At 33.7% G+C, this 18,037-nt stretch overlaps 1 protein-coding gene across 3 annotated transcripts; it reads right to left on the reverse strand.

Annotated features, from left to right (window-relative positions):
- Nucleotides 1-301: 301 nt before the first annotated feature.
- LOC132280089 (octanoyltransferase LIP2p2, chloroplastic-like) lies at nucleotides 302-16,044 on the reverse strand. 3 transcript variants are annotated; one of them, XM_059782209.1, is made up of 4 exons: nucleotides 15,465-16,043; nucleotides 10,922-12,569; nucleotides 10,575-10,839; nucleotides 302-737 (listed from the first exon to the last, which is right to left on the reverse strand). In XM_059782209.1, exons 2-4 carry the CDS (start codon nucleotides 10,942-10,944, stop codon nucleotides 687-689), a joined length of 339 nt encoding a protein of 112 aa, XP_059638192.1. In that variant the 5' UTR covers nucleotides 10,945-12,569; nucleotides 15,465-16,043; the 3' UTR covers nucleotides 302-686. The 3 variants fall into 3 exon arrangements, with proteins under 3 accessions (XP_059638192.1, XP_059638191.1, XP_059638190.1); XM_059782208.1 differs by lacking the exon at nucleotides 302-737 and adding an exon at nucleotides 8,304-9,257 and having other exon boundaries at nucleotides 15,465-16,044; XM_059782207.1 differs by lacking the exon at nucleotides 302-737 and having other exon boundaries at nucleotides 11,336-12,569; nucleotides 15,465-16,042.
- Between the last annotated feature and the right edge of the window lie 1,993 nt (nucleotides 16,045-18,037).

The raw sequence follows: 18,037 nt of genomic DNA on the forward strand, positions 1-18,037 counted from the left end.
GGAGATCTGAGAGTCAGATGGGAAGGTCCAATGAAGCTTTACTGTGACAATAAATCAGCCATCAATATTGCACACAATCCTGTGCAATATGACCGCACAAAACACATTGAAGTGGGCAGGCGTTTTATTAAAGAGAAGTTGGATAGTGGCCCTCATTTGTACTCCTTTTGTTCCTACTGGAGAACAGCTAGCAGACGTGCTTACCAAAGAATTGCCTGGTGCCGTTTTTCAGAGGATAACCAGCAAGCTGGGAATAGATGACATCCATTCACTAGCTCGAGGGGGAGTGTGGGAAAATACGATTCTTTTCTTGTATAAGGAAACCGTGTACAGGCTGTTAATAGTTAAGAATTTTTTAGTTATGGTAATCCCAGATTTCTAGGTATCAGTTTTGATATGTATCACCAGGATTAGTTAGTTTCGTAAAATAGCATTATTCTAATGTGCGTATAACAGTATATTCCCAATTTTTTAATCAATTGATTTGATTACCAATTTCAATAATTCTGTCAAGATCTCCCAACTCGGCCTTCAACAACACTAGTAGCATCATCATTCAACCCATCATTTCCAGCTGATTCCTCCAAATTAATGGACTTCATTAGCCATATTGCATGTCGGCTTCCAAAGCGGTTTGAGCACCTTCTCCAATTGCACTCTTGTGTATGGAGAGTACATATGTCATCCTAGTTTTCCAATGAGATTTTCTTCCAGTACGGTGCAACTTCAGGATGTTTCTACAAATGTATAAGATTAGAGTTTCATCAGTGATCTATCAGTACAAAAGAGAAGAATGAAAAATTTCAAATCGATCCAATTCTGGGAGGGGCTAATGATAAAAACTGGTCAGAAAGACACTGCATTATTTTGGTTGAATTCCCATTTAATTCTGCCATGAAATTCCAAAAGAAAATAAAGTAAGAGAATGGCTGCAAGACTAGAAAGAGAGACAAGATACAGTAGTACTTCAACTTTCTAACATATTTTAAATCTTTGTCATGCTTAAACCGGAAGCATTTAAGTAAATATAGCTGCATGATTAGCTATGAAGTGAATACCATGCTTAGATCACCTTATGCAGCCATAAATTTATATCAATTTATACCATAGTATCAAATACATCAGATGCAAAATATAGACAGATATCTATCCTTTGCACATCAACAGAGGTAGGCATTGATATGTGCCATTTTATATGACATACATAACATGAGAAAATATCAGAAAAGGACAAGTTTACAATATGTCATATAAAATGCTGAATTTGACACTTAAAAATAAAATTCCATGCCAAAACCATAAAGCAAGTCCCAATTTAATTGATGGGAACATTAAAAATACTTCATCCCATATCAGCAATTGTTAGGATGGCCCCAATTTCTGACTTAACATAGATTTTTGAGGAACAATTGGATTTCCTAACCACAAAATGCAACGAAAAGAAACCAAACACTAGTATATTGAAGCTAATCGTTCAACAAGAGCAACATATATGCAATCATCAAACACCAAATAAATACATATTAATGTGGATCACAGTCAATACACCAAACTGGTAACTGCTCATTTGCAGAATTCTTCACCAGAATTTCCCAAAGTAAAGGACTAAAGGGCAAGTGAAACTAGAACAAAATACAAACAACATACACAGTATTCAAAGCAACACCACTAAAAACTACAACCACTGTACTCAGTAAGCTACAGCCTACAATGACCATAACCAAAACCTTACAAAAGATATCCACTTTTATTTATACTACTAATAAATGAAACATTAAAAATATCTAATGCATTTGGCAAGTAGTTCTCACCTTTTACCCAAGCATTCCAAACTGATTCTTCACTAAAAGTATTGATCCTCTCTCTAGTGTATTCCCAACAAAAACCTGATTTGGAGAGCATGTTAACCTATGATTGTATAATGTTTGTCCCAAGTTCTTAGACGGGATTAAATGTTTTGCTTCGTGACATCAATACCGAGCTGCTCTTTCAGAGCACTAATAGCAGCAGTCCAAGCAACCTGTTTCCTTGCCAATTTGCCGTCAAGTCAGTTTCCCAAGTTCAGCTGCTCCATTAACTATACGATCCATCTCAACAGTCCATGTAAAGTATTTTGCTGACTTCCCTTTCTTGCTGCCCTCTCCGATTTCCATGCCAAGCAAATTACTTCAATACGTTAACAATGTAGTATTATTGTACAATAAGCATACGCACTCAACTAAGAAAACTGGTTTTTCTCATGAATGCTAAAAGTAATTAATAATAAGTTACACAACAAGCCAAACATTCCTAGCAGTTGAATAGCTGCCAGGATTTACGAATATTAATTACTGCTAACGGGAGCTGTCCTGATAATCACACTGACAAAGATATAAACCTTAATTGAGTATTGAGACATTTTATCCAGTAAATTATTTTCAAATGCCACAAGGACTGTTGTTACAATTACGAAGGATTAGAAGTGAATATTCAGTGAGAAGAACACAAGGTGATGTTTTCAAATGGTGAGTCCCAGCAAATGTTGAAGGTTCAGACTTCAGAAGTCAGAAAAAGTCAATTGGAGGAAGATGGCTACTAAATATACCACTCTGACACAACCCATCCTCCTATAAATGATAGGAGTTCCCAAAACAGCCCAAGGTTCCTTCACTGGCTAAATCTTCCTCTTAGCATACACTTTGTAATCACAACATCCACAAGAGTGGTTCTCAAACTTCAGTCCCCAATCAAAATGAAATTTTGAACATTCTAGTGTTCCACATCAATGCTTCATGCATATTAAGATTGAACTTCAGAAATATTCAGTTATTTTAATTAGGCGCTAACCATCTTAATGAACAGCACCGCACCAGAAGCAAATTAGTTATGGGAAGTTGGAATAAATTCCTTCACAGATAACCACTTGTTAGAAAAGGTGCTCCACATAGCTTCAACTACAAAGCCTTATAAATTCTAATTATCATGTTGTAGAAACAGATCAGATGCACACTCAAACAAAAAATAGAAGCATACGCAAAATAAATTATCATGTAAATACTTTTTGGATAGCGATCATCAAATACTCTTTCTTTTATTTTATTTTTGTTTTGTTTTATTGATAAGTAATGGAAAACATAACATCCTAACTTTATTATCAATAATCAGGCTTCTCGAAACTGAAGAATGAACCGAAATACTACTTGCCACTACAAATAGCTAAAACTATAACAGAAATGACGACTAAGCATAACAGATTCTGAGCATATGCGTGTGTGCGTGTAATTCAGCCCAGAGTAAAAAAATATGCAGACAATAATTTAAGTTTCAAAGTAAAAGATAAGAGGGTTGAAAAAAAAAATTTCCTGAATATAAGAGGGTCGAAATTTTTTTAAAATATTGTGAAAGTAATTTGTCACAATTTAAAAAGTAAATAAAAAAAATTAAATAACCCATCCTAATAAAGATATAGAAACAAGAACCTTATTAAGAAGGTAGGATAAGAAGTTAGGATAAAAAAAAAGAATTAAATTGAAAAATGAATAATGAACAAAGCAGTATCAATTAATTACTCAACTGAGAGTGATAGATAGATAATTGTTACGACAAACACAGAGAATCACAGCAGAAAATAAACACGCCACACACAAAGAACACAAAGATTTAGCGTGGTTTGGCAAAGCCTATATCTATGATGGAGATCTAGCGAAAGTTTTCACTATGCAAAAAATAGGAGATTACAAGTTTCAGCCCCTCACTCTCTTTCTCGGCGATTTTCAGTGTCTCAATCTATCCCACTCCAAACCCTAAGCACCCTTATATATTAGGCTACAAGAGAGTACTAATTAGGGTCCACGACCACAAGCAAAATCAAGTCAAAATTTTTCCCCGGGGACAAGCCCCCGAACCCATCCAACCAAATTCGGGCCACAACATCACAATAATGACAATGATGATATAAGTGTCAATCTATCTCATCAAGGGGTCCAAGATTAATGCCTACTGGGTTTTAATGGAAGTTTAAAATTAATTAAACTTGTATTAATAATTTATCCTCTTTACCCTCGCAACAGTAAGTGCATTAACAATCCCTTTAATACACTTTGCCCGCTTTAATAATTATTAAAGGATGCTAATCAAAGACCAAGGGCTCACTCCTTTGGCAAGCAAATATCATCACAATTCATATATTCATTTCCAGACACTTCAATGAGGGTTGAAAATAACTCTTCCATTTCAAGACACTTCAACAGTAAGTTGTTGATTGGTTAAACAAAAGTTTTGATCAAGCTTTTTACAATGGTGGACTTATTGTCATGTCTTTGAGATGATTTCAAATCCCTTGTGTCATATTACAAACTTTTTTTTGTTAATTTTCATGAATTATTTATGATGTCAGTATCCCCCATTGTTAGTCAAACAATGAACACAATTAGTTGAATGGCTTGTTTCCTAAAGTTAGGTGAACTGTGCCAGTTTACCCTGTGAAGGTGCATTATAGAACACTCTCCTAGTTAAACTGTTTGCCTAACAAGACAATTTTCAATCTAGTTCGATTGGAAAACTCATTTTGTTCAAATATAGGCTGCCAAAGGGAAGTCCTGGGAGATCTGTTTGAGACATAGTTAAGCATGAACCATGGAAATAATATATATATGTATAATACAATAAGAGATATAGCCATAGAGTTAAGGATGTTAAGTCAAGAATGTAGACCTTAAAATTACCATCAAAAGCTAATTTCAAATAACAGATTAAATCTATCTACTCATGGTGCTAAAAAGATGAAATGTAAAAAGGAAACTATATGCTTTTCCCTCTGAAAAAATATCAATCATGATTCATTTTTTACTTTTCCGTTATGTTCCTTTTCACCTTAAACTTGTACTTTTTGTGGAAAATATTAACTAAACAATATGGAAAATATTTGCTTCAGGTGCTTAACTAAAATTTTCCAAGGTGAAATTAATTCAGTCTGTGCTTTAGCATCTCAGTAAATTTGAATAGTCTTGAATACAAAATCCATGACTATGGTATAGAATCATTCTTAGATTTTCTTCAGATGTGATTCTTCCAATTATTCATCACCTATATTTGTTAAGAATGATTTCATTTAAGATGAAGAATTCTTGTATCAAATGTTAAAAGTGACCCAAATTCATCAAAAGAACAAGGATGTTCATATGTGCTGCTAATGATGTTGTCGGTGTGGAGGTGTGAGCTGCTGTCAGTTTTAAGGTAATATTGCCAAGAAGGGGTAACAGAAAAAATGAGGAAGAAGAAAAGGGGAAGACCTTCAAAAGAATTCACTTATAAAACATAAAACCATATTAAAAGCATCATTTTAATACACAATTATAATCCATATGATTAAAGAGAATAATATCAAAGTTATTGTAGCACAGTAAAAAAGTTCTGGCAGGACATTCAAAAGAAAGGGACAAGTTTATTGTAGATTCTTCTCTCTAACAATAATAATAAATAAATAAAATAAAATAAAAAGTCAGAATAGAAATTGCAATATAAAAAAATTTTAAAAAAAATTTAAAAAAAAAAGGAAAAAAGAAGAAGCTGCAGTTCTTTTAAGGGTGTGAAATTGTGAATTGCAACTAACTTCCTACCAGCCAGCAGAACTAAACCAATTATATAAAGGACAATAGTTTATTAACGCAACCCTGAAAGAGAGGTTCTGGTAGTCACTTTAAGGGTCAAATGTTTTTTTAATATAATCTCATGATAGGCCCTCCCATGTCAATTTTTTTCACTTGGTTAAGGAATCTCCATAAGATCCAAATTTTCCCCATATATTTATAGGAAATGACTAACACGGCTTCTATGACAAATTTTAGTCTAAAATATAGATGTAACAAGCAAATCTACAATGACATTAGTGCAGTGAAATACAAGACAGCGCCTATATGCACCCACTCAAGCCTATCAGAGATTTTGTCATGCATAAAATAATTTTCTCACAACCAGAATTTGAGGTAAAACACAATGAAGTATTTTCTGTGTCCAAAATTAAACCATGTTCCATATTAACATGTCTGCAACTATGCAATTATTAGAGGCAAAAGTCTAGGCACTTCGAGGAAAACACAAGTCCAAGTTCAAATGCACTGAACAACAAAGAAGAAGAACCGAATCACTCTCTCTAAAAAGCACCAAAAACCACAGCATAAAAATCATTGCAAGCAATCAAACCAGCAAAAGCATATAAACAGAAAATCAATCATAATTTCATCATGAAAAATGATAGATACGTAAATACTAACCTCAAAGCAACACTAGAACAGTTTTGGATATACAAAAATGATGAAGGAAGATCTTCACAGTTGAAGAGTAACTGAAGAGCAAAGTTGAGATACAGATGATTCTCTGCAAAGCAACAAATGCATAGTTTGGATTTAAAGAAGAAGACCAAAAGAGGGGCAAAAATCAGTAGACAGAGAAATTGATATACACTTTGCTACTAGTAATGATCTTCGTCTTCAACTGCACGATTGAGCTACGGTTCCAAAATAATGATCAATGAGCTAGGGATTGAAGGCTGATCAAGATAGAAAAGCTAGGGTTAGAGATTGACAGTCTAGGGAGCTGGATTGAGATGGAACGATGGAGTGGAGTGAGCCATCAATAGAGATCGAGAGGTTGGGGTCGAGTGAGCGCTTGGGAGAGAGAGAGACAGAGAGGTGTTGTGTTGGGTTGGTTTTGGGATGTAAAATCCGTGGTTCGATCATGGTATTGAAATTGTTGATTTGGTGTGTTTGAGATTTTAATGTAATCCCAAACCCATGTTAGTTTATACTTTTTAGTATCCAAGCGCAGAATTTGGAATTGAAGCATCCAATTCCAATTCCAAAGGTCCAAAACGGCAAGCCAAACATACCCTTAGGTTTTTTGCTTAAATGAAATGCTTCATTGAACTTAACAGTTTGAGTCTTTTGTCTAAATGAAATGCTGCATGGAACTATTCAGGTATTGAGAGTAAAGTTGAAGAAGTTTGGAACTATAATTAGTATCCAGAAATATTTATCACAGATAAAAAAATTGAATAGAAGATACTTACTGTTAAATATTTCAAGAAACACAAGCCTGGTGCAGGGTTGTTTCATTTAAGTAGATGAGGTCCCAATTTATAGATAGACAGGACCATAAATAATTTCAGTAGTATTCTACAACCGATACATTGACTGGTTGAGATGATTCAGACAAGGTCTTTTTAATCTCTCAGTTAAATTAGGTTTCCAGTAAGCTAGTTTGGCCGTTTTCCCTTTCAAAATTCTGATGTGGGATAGATTTTTGGAGGAGTTCAACTTGGAAAACTTCACAAAACGCTCTGACTAATGATTTGTGAGTAATATCAATTAGTTGGCAATCATCATGACATTGTATTTCCATTCTTCCGCATCCATCAAGTGACACAGATTCCATCAATAATCCCTTTATGCTTCCAACAAGACGATTCCTTATTCCACATGGAACTATTCTTTGAAAAGGAGTTAGATCTGAGGTGACATTCAATGCTAAGCCATGATATGCTACCCACTATGATACTAGTCCCCCAATAGCTGCTAATTTCTGATCTCCTGAAGCAATTCAATCTTTTAGGCTGCTATTGTTTTTCTTAGCAAAATAAAAACAGGAAAAGAAAAAATCAATAATATTGAATGCAGTTCAGGAAAAAGAAAACATTGAATACAAAGTAGTATTAGAGTAATAATGATAATATGCTATCATGATCAAAGATATTCATAACAAAGATTAAGTATGCAGCCCATCTGACTTGTCGAAACAACTTGCATGGAAACAAGAAATTAACATATAAGATCATCTTTAGACATCCTGCGGGATCATTGAATTGTCAAATAAGTACGCACTTAAAGTAATAGGTGTTTGCTGGAGTCATTTCTTAGTTGTACACACTTGTGGTACCAGTCTGGTGCTGACCAAATTTGAAGTAGCTGTATAACCATATATGCAAACAGTGTGTGCATTTTGGCACCAAACTGGGACCCTTAGATCATTGATCCACACAGTTCAAATTGATGAGGCATAACCAAAATTAAACCATGTTCCATATTAACATGCCTGCAACTATGCAATTATTAGAGGCAAAAGTCAAGGCACTTAGAGAATAACACAATTCCAAGTTCAAATGCACTGAACAACAAAAAATAAGAACAGATAACAGTAATCACTCTCTCTAAAAAGCACAAAAAAACCACAACATAAAATCATTGCAAGCAACCAAACCAGCAAAATCATATAACCAGAAAATCAATCAAAATTTCATCATGAAATATGATAGATACATAAATACTAACCTCAAAACAACACTAGAATAGTTTTGGATATACAAAAATGATGAAGGAAGACCTTCACAGTTGAAGAGTAACTCAAGAGAAAAGTTGAGATACAAATGATTCTCTACAAAGCAACAAATGCATAGTTAGGGTTTAAAGAAGATGGAGACCAAGAGAGGGAAAAAATCAGTAGAGAGAGAAATTGACATACATTTTGCTCCAAAACGGTGCTGTCAAACATACCCTTAGGTCTTTTGCTTAAATGAAATGCTTCATTGAACTTAACAGTTGAAGTCTTTTGTCTAAATGAAATGATGCATGGAACTACACAGGTATTGAGAGTAATGTTGAACAAATTTGGAACTACAATTAGTATCCTGAAATATCTATCAGACAGAAAATAGAATACAGGGTAAGTATCTAAATAATTCAAGAAACACAAGCCTGCTGCAACGTTGTTTCATTTAAGTAGATGAGGTCCCAATTTATAGATATAGAAGACCATAAAGAATTTCAATAATATTCTACAACAGATAGTTTGACTGGTTGAGATGATTCAGACAAGCTCTTTTTAATCTGAGTGTTAAATTAGGTTCCCAGTACGCTAGGTTGGCCGTTTCCCCTTTCAAAATTCAGATATGAGATAGATTTTTGGAGGAGTTCAACTTGGAAAACTTCAAAAAACGCTCTGACTAATGATTTCTGAGTAATATCAATTAGTTGGCAATCATTATGATATTATATGTCCGTTCTTCTGCATCCATCAAGTGACAAAGATTCCATCAATAACCCCTTTATGCTTCCAACACGGCGATTCCTTATTCCACATGGAACTATTCTTTGAAAAGGAGTTAGATATGAGGTGACATTCAATGCTAAGCCATGATATGCTACCCACTGTGATACTCGTATCCCAATAGCTGCTAATTTCTGATCTCCGGAAGCAATCCAATCTTTTAGGATGCTATTGTTTTTCTTAGAAAAATAAAAACAGGAAAAGAAGAAATAAATAATGTTGAATACAGTTCAGGAAAAAGAAAATGTTGAATACAAAGTACTATTAGAGTAATAATGATAATATGCTATTATTATCAAAGATATTCATAAGAAAGATGAAGTATGCAGCCCATCTGACTTTCAAAAGAACTTGCATGGAATCAAGAAATTAACATAAAAGATCATCTTTAGATGTCCTGCAGGATCATTGAATTGTTAAATAAGTATGCACTTAAAGTAATAGGTGTTTGCTGGAGTCATTTCTTAGTTGTACATGCTTGTGGTACCAGTCTGGATTTTTTTTTTTTTTTTTTTTTTTTTTTTTTTTTTTTTTGATAATTAATCAATTTATTCAAAAAAGAGAAAGATACAAGCTAAGAGGGGCCTCCCCCAATCAAACCAAACAAGCAAACAACAGGGCTAGAAAGAAGCAAACAAGCTTGGAAAACAAAGAAAGCTTCACCAATTCCAGAAGGGCAGTAAGCCAGCAGAATTGCTACTAACCATATATATGCAAACAATGTGTGCATTTTCGCACCAAACTGGGATGCTTAGATCATTGATCCACACAGTTCAAATTGATGAGGCATAAATCAAAATAATCAAATGTCAAGTTGACAATGTAACTTCTACCATGCATTATTTTTGTCCTACAAGTTACGAAAGGAAAAGAATAAACTAAAATTTATAAAATTGATTAATTATCAAAAAAATACAATAAAGTCGGTTGACCTGATAGTCAATTGCTTCACATACTCAACCAGTTTTTTAGTATAATCCAGCATACCCACGAAATGAGACTATAAATCAACACACTGAAAATGTTAACTTGAATGGATTCTAAGTACCGCTTTCACTTAGACTGGATTCTATGAAGATAAGCTCTTCTAAATTTTGATCTTTGTCATACATTCATATCAGCATTTTGTCTTTTGGGCAAGCTTACATACTAATTTCATTAGCATTCATCACCATTCATATTAAGGCTAGGAATTTTACATCTCATGTAGATAGTACTTTAGGGTGTGAAAATTTCCATCTAAGTCTCTACTCCATTACAATTTCATTCCTTCTATTTGCCACCTATTAATGTGGCTTTGAAGAAGATGCTTCAGGGTATACAAGCAAACGCTAATGTTTCTAAATAATCATCCTTTAAAACCCATTAAACTGATTACATAAAACAAAAAATGATGAGATAAATATCCATATCAACTATTAAAATTCTACAAATCAAAAAGATAATTAATGAAAGGTGTTAAAAAAAAAAAAAAAAAAAAAAAGCATAACAATTACCTGCCCTGGTCCATGATATGTCACTTCCCCGCCACGTTCGGTTCGATGCACATCGAAAGGAACGTCCTTTATGTCAAAATTCAAGAACTCTTCTGAACTACCGGTACCCAATGTATAAACAGGTTGGTGTTGTAGAATGATCAAAGTCTCAGACCAATCTTCGTTCCCTTCAATCAATGCCTTCCTCTCTTTGACAATGGACTTTTGCCAAGACCATGCTTCCCCATATGGAGTGAGCTCTTTATACAGATCAAAACACTCACACCTGTAACAAGAGCTGATCAAGCATTACAGTGCACAGAAGATGTTTGTTAAATTGTTAAAAAGCATGACATAGCGATTTTTACCTTCTTTTTCCTTTGTGGGTCATAGAGGTGGCCTCTGGTGTTTTGATATCAGGCCGAGACCAATTTGATCTCTTTCAATGCTTTTGAAATAGAAATGTTGGGATTGACCCCAAATTGGGACTCGCCACAACAATCATGTGTATAATATTATTTATATATAATACTTATAATTCGAGAGACCAATTATTGAAGAATTAGCAGAGAACGTTGGTCATTGTCTCACAGCAAGATTCTTTATTTCTTCTCAATAATTCTTTCAAATTACTTACTCCTCTTCGTTGTACGATCTTACAGTACATATTGCCGATGAGTTAGAAAATTCTTCCACTATAATTCTTCTATTAAATCACAGACCTCACTGATTCATAAAAGTACCCACTAGGAAAACAAAAAGTCTATCAAACATGATCTTACATTTTAATGTAAATTTGTTCGACCAAAAGACACTCCGGAAATTACTTCTGTACTCAATTTCTCCTAAATGGTTGGCACAATTCAAATTGAGGGCGGCATACGGATCAAGAATGTAATGCATCCCAAAACTTTCGTTCTCTACATTGAAGATACCAATGTCGTGGCGCCCATGTAGGGGATGTAATTTAAAATCAATATAATCATCAGTGTAGTATATGGAATTGGGTTGGCACCCAGGCCATTTAGAAGCTGAAACACATATTGAACGGTTATCTCCCAACAGGGTGTCTCCACCCAAGCTCTTCACTTCAACCTGCTCAGGCCAACTCTTTTCATTAATTTTCTGTAAAAGCACCTTGAAAACCAGAAAATCATCAGTTGTATGCTGGAAATCATCGTCTACGTCATAATCTACAAACCTTTGCACAAGAAATAAATCCCCACTAGATGATTCGACAAGATACATCTGATCAGAGACATCACTCTGCGATATCTGCGGTACTATTCCCTTCACTTGGGGAGCCTACTCTCCCCGACCCTTCTATTAAGATCAACCATTATGATTCCACTCCAATCATTAACTGCAAAAATCTGACCTTTATAAAATATTACATCAAAGATGAGTCTAAATCTCTCTCTATCTATGTAAGTCCAAGCTTTGTCTCTTGGTTGAATGAATGCCAGTCTTTTGTTACCACCATCTATTGCACTGATAATATAGTCATTAGGAGACGAAACAGGGTCTGCAAATAATGTAGCCTTCATAATTTCAAACTCAACCTCAAGACGCTGATGAGGTCCGTATTTTGAGCGGTCTATAATCGAAGGAAGCTCAATGGTGGCGCCAGAGAATGAGTTAATTAGGATTAAGCCGAAGGATTCTTTTACCCTAAAAACCAACCATGTGAGGAACCAAAAAACCTCTTTTTGTAAGGTACTTGTAACTGAAAATCATATAATTTATTATGAGTGATACTGTAGAGGCTACATCTTTCCTCACTATTATCTTCGGTAGGAACCATCAAGAATGGAACTTGTCTGCAACATTTATTTTTAAAAAATTCAACTTGCTTCTCCATTGCCACAGAGTACCATGGTTTGCAAACAGCACCAACGCGAACATAGTCAGAAAGCGAAACCAACTTGTACATAATCATATCCAATAGGTGCTTCGGAAGCCATGCCCAATCTGACTGTGTCACCGATAATGAGACCATATCCAGAACCAACACCACTGCCATGTAAATAAATCAAAGAATCGAAAAAATTTAATCTTAAACTAATGATTAAAAAAAAAACAAAAGAAAACACAAATTGAAAGCTATAGCACTTAAATCTGTTGTTATTTATTTATATAATTAAAAATGCATGAATTTATTCGAGCACATGAAAACATGATAGAATAATCGTAATTAATTCAGTTAATATATACTTGTCTATGAATATGAATAACCACGACAACTCACCTGAAGAGTCTACAATAATGTTTGGCGATGTAAACCAAGAGAGAACAGTGATGAGTAATCAAACCAAAATTGAAGTGAACAAAGTGAGATATTATGATATATAGGTGATAATTCTAACAAGGTCGAGTCGAGGGTTTTATTTCCTCGTCTCGACAGTCACTGAACGTTTTATAGGAATAGATATATACTTGATATATATATAGGAACAAAATTACAAATACATGCACTTTTTAAATTTAATTTACAAACACATGAAAGCTTAAGAAAAACTTTCAATTTTTTTTTATTTTAAAAATGACTCTTTATTTTCTAACTCATTTTCCCAATAAAATTTTTAAAACTCAGAAAAGACTCATGTCTTTTTTGAATTCATCATCACGTAGATTTTTTAAGAATCAAAATTCTAAAATGACCTCTCATCTGTTGGTTAAATTTTTTTATAAATACCTCTCATTTGTTATTAATTTATTTTCATATTATTATTAATGGTTATCCCTTATACACTAAATTTATGACTCTCTCACTCGCATGATAGGGTGAAATCACTCCATGTGAAACGAGGTTGACGTTTTTTGCGAGAATCACAACCGACATGAAATGATATGCTATGCGCAAAACATTTTGTGGCACATGATAAAATCATCTTTCAAGAAATAGACATAGATGCTGTATAGTATTATCTGGTCACAAAAATTAAAATAGAATAAGATGTTTTCCCATATAAATGAAGTCCTATATTCCAAATCTCGAAAATCACAGCCGTCCAACAATTGTCTCAACTCTTTTGTTTATTTTTTTTTCCTGTCCAACAAACAAAAAAATACAATTGGATACAATTGTCTCAACTCACTTATCTCCAAATTTGCTTTGGAGTACCTCCCTTAGTTTTTTGAAAGGATGCACCATGTCATTAAAATTCCCAACTATTATCCACTTATCACCCATTTTAGTCAACCGAGCATGTCTCAAATTATTCCACTATGTCCCAGGTAAATGCAATGCATTGAGTGGAGAAGCAGCTTCGGCTCCTCCATTTCGAACATGTTTTCGAATCCTCCATCGTTATTGGTCTTTTGTCATGCTTAAGAGTCAAATGCCATGACGGTGATAGGGAGTAATTGCATACGACGGCTCTCGCAATATATCTCAACCTAACGCGGATCCTGTTCAAGTCTTAATTAATTATGAGTCCATCCATAATTACCGACTATGAACAATTTATAATTACTATTTATATATCATGCATTGATTGCCATCACATACATATATATAAATATTTCTTGTAATTACATGGACACTATCAATTTCATAGTGAATCGAAATATAATACATTAAATTCACCAATTGTATAAAACATAAATATTTCAGAAACGTCAGGAACATATGTCAATTAATCCAAACAGGAATTTGCTATGCCAGGGCATATAAATCCCAACAGTACCTCCCTTAGGTTTTTTGAAAGGATGCACCATGTCATTAAAATTCCCAACTATTATCCACTTATCACCCATTTTAGTCAACCGAGCATGTCTCAAATTATTCCACTATGTCCCAGGTAAATGCAATGCATTGAGTGGAGAAGCAGCTTCGGCTCCTCCATTTCGAACATGTTTTCGAATCCTCCATCGTCTAGATTCACGAGTTTAATTAATGAACATGGTTGCAAAACGTGGCTCAATTAACTTATGATTGATGAATCTCATGGTAACAAGCCCTCAGTAATTACTTAAAAAAAAAAAAAACCAAGCCCTCCATAAGAAATGCCAAGTGCATACATCTCTTAGCACCATCAAAATAATTTGTGACTTCATCCAAACAAGCATTTAGCAAACAACATTTATTGCATAATAAAACAGAGCTTAACCAATCTTGAATTAGCACGGCACAAAGAGGCCTGCATTAGGCGGTTGGTAACCAATTCATAAAATGAGACCCACGTACAACTTAGTAACAGTAAACCGAATACAAACGCCAATTTTTTTTAAAGTTGATTGTGTTTGGGATTTTATTTATATTTTTCATTAGAAAAAAAAAAAATACTTTTATAAAAATGTTTATGAATACTTCAAAATATGTTTATAAAGACATAACGAAATTCATTAATTATTTTGCATGCATTTTATTATGAGAGAAAAAAAAATTACATAGCCATCGCAACAATATGGAAGGATTATTGACACATCAGTTGAAAGCGAATCACTAAATTTGTAAAATAAAATTTGACTGTAGTTCTCATCTAGTCTATCATATCTAAGTCTGTCACACGAATGACACGTATGAACCATATAGATTATTGGGTAAATTATAATAAACCTCCTTCAACTATACTCAAATGAGAACTAAACCCCCCTAAATTTATAAAGTGGCAGAAAACCCCCAAAACTATTCTGTTTTGTTGCAGATTACCCATTCCAGCAAACTTCCGATCACAATTTACTCACGTGACAAATAATAAATCATCTTATGACCATAATGCCCTTATGAAAATGAAAAGACTCTAATGCCCTCTTCTCACGTCCATAATATATATATATATATATATATATAAATCCATCGATCTTCTCCTCTCTCCCTCCGTGTGTGTGTGTGTGTGTTTTGATTGTGCGTTTATGTAGTTCTTCAATTACTGATTAGAGAACGAAGAATTTTTGGAGGAAGCTTACGCCGGAGAAGAAACAATTGCAGAAGACGGCATGAGATTCGTTGGATACAGCAACAATTGCAGTGGACCATCAGTTTTGATTTCACTCTCTTGAATTTTAAGAAGCAACAATCTTCTTATTTTGCCAACCCAAATGTCAGGTGTTCTCAACATTCTTCCTCTAAATCGAAATTAGAATCCAAATCAGAACTCAAATTGGAATCGAATCACATAAATATGTTTGAAAGGAAAAGCGAAAAAAAAAAATTTGTTTGAAGGTCCACAACACCGTCGTGGATTAAAAAAGAGGTAAACTCCATGAGCAGTAAAATCTTCACAAAAAGCCCAACTCCACAATCACAAACTACGAGGTAGAATTTTTGTTAACTTCCAGGAAACCCCCAAGTTGAAAGGAGAGAAGAGAAGGGCTTTTAAGAAGATGAAGATGATGAAGAAGGAAGAGGCACAGAAGGCTCTGTTGCCTGGAGGATGAGAAGGTATGAATTAGAGTATGAAGTTGTCGGGGAAAGGCGTAAAATCGGCATGGTGTTGACGCCGAGGAATTCAAGAGAGTGGTGAAGGTGATAATTGCCATATGTTTATATTTATCTCATTGGTTTATTGTGATAAGATTGCTTATGTGTCAAAATTTTAGTGGCCCTTTGTATTACACCTCATTGACCTAATTTTATAACTAACTCCTCAATGTTAAACGGCGGTGTATTGTAAGGGGTAAAAAAGTGTTTACAAATTTCATTGTGAACCAGAATAACTTTATCTCTCCTAAAACTAAACAAAAAAACATAGTTGGAGGGGTTATTTGTAATTCGAGAGGGTTAGTTGCACTTAGGTAATAATTAAAGGGGATTTATTGCACTTCACCTTAGATTATACTTCATTTTTTATTGTTCTCCTTTTTGTTTCTAGTTCTATATTCTTTTATTTCTTTTATTTGTCTCACAACTCACTCACACCAAAACTTTGTATACAACTACTCACTCACACTTCTCACAGCAAGTTGATTGCTACTCGTCTCCTATTTATACCAACCTAGGCACCCTTCAACATTCTAAATAAATGTAGAGATAAACAAAAATATTAGAGATCTAGAGAATGAAAACATCTAGTATCTCCTATTTATACCAACTTAGGCCGCTTCAACATTCTAAATAAATGTAGAGATAAATAAAAATACCAGAGATCTCAAGAATGAAAACATTTAGTGGAAGATATTTTTTTAAAAAAAGAGGGAAGAGAATGGTGGGATTGTGGGAACCTTCTACGGAGAGAGATCAGAATAGTGTTGCTGATATGATGTGGAGAGGATGAGCATGTGTTAGTCTTTCGACTCTTTTTTAATTAAATCTTCAAATTCTAGTTTTATTGTTGTGTCTCATTCATTTTTACTTATTTTTGTTTTTTAGTTTCATTTTATTAATTTATTTATTTTGTTAGTTCTTGATTATGTGTCTATTCGAATACAAAATTCAGTGATTATATATATGATAAATATATTTATAAAATCTATAAATTTTATACAATGTTAGATACATAATAAATAATATATATATATTGTTTTTAAAAACGCATAAAGGGCATATGAATGTTTCTCAAAAACTCATAACCGAGGACGGATTTAAAATATAAATCCATCCACGTCCGTGTCTACTTAAACTGTTTTCATATCCGTGCGTTATAGGCAAGGCCCCGACTGACCACAAGTCTTCTTTCCAACCTTTACAATGGCCACAGGTATTCTTTCCAACTGTTAGCCCCAAATGGTTATTTATCATAGGTAAAATAAAAGAAAGTGAGACCTTCCAAATACAAGTGTAAATATGATCAATCAAAATTATCCGGACAATTAACTGTTCTTCAGAGATTTAATTTGGATCAGTTTGTTGTTGGGTTTGACCCAGATGTCCTTTTAACTATTTAGTATTTTTTTATTTTGAGTAAAGTGCAAAAAATCTCTAAATTATATTGAAGTATATTTTGTACATAAACCCCCTAAACTATCATATTTAATTACAAAATGTCTCAATGCCTTGATTATATTTCATTAAATGTCCATAATGTCATTTCTTATTAAATCACACTTAATCTATTTTTCTTATTGAAATAAATTATTACTAATTTGATGACATATTCTTCATTAAATTTACCTTTAATTTTGAAAATTAATTTTTTAAATAAAAATCTAATCTTGTCATAAATTCATTGTCTAAATGTGGTTCACCCGAGTGTGCTTTGAATTTTATTTATTTATTCCATTGAAGTTGGTTCTTCAATAGTGTTTACAAAAATCTACTCATCTCAATGTTGGCAACATTAGAAAATCTACAAGCTTAAAAAAATGATCTAAGCGACGCCATCATGACACGAGTCATCCTTAGTATTTTTTTTATTTAGGGTAAAGTGCAAAATACCCCTTGAACATTTGGCTTCCAAAGCGGTTTGAGCACCCTCTCCAATTGCATGGTCTTGTGTATAGAAAATACACGTCATCCCAGTTTTTCAATGAGATTTTCTTCCTCAGGATGTTCCTACAAATGCTTAATATTACTTCTAAATTACTTTTAAAAGTAATATAAC

The sequence above is a fragment of the Cornus florida genome, unplaced genomic scaffold, assembly GCF_030987335.1.
Source record: "Cornus florida cultivar Cherokee Brave unplaced genomic scaffold, ASM3098733v1 CherokeeBrave_3.0.0_Hap2_Chr10, whole genome shotgun sequence".
In the NCBI taxonomy this organism is placed as follows: Eukaryota; Viridiplantae; Streptophyta; class Magnoliopsida; order Cornales; family Cornaceae; genus Cornus; species Cornus florida.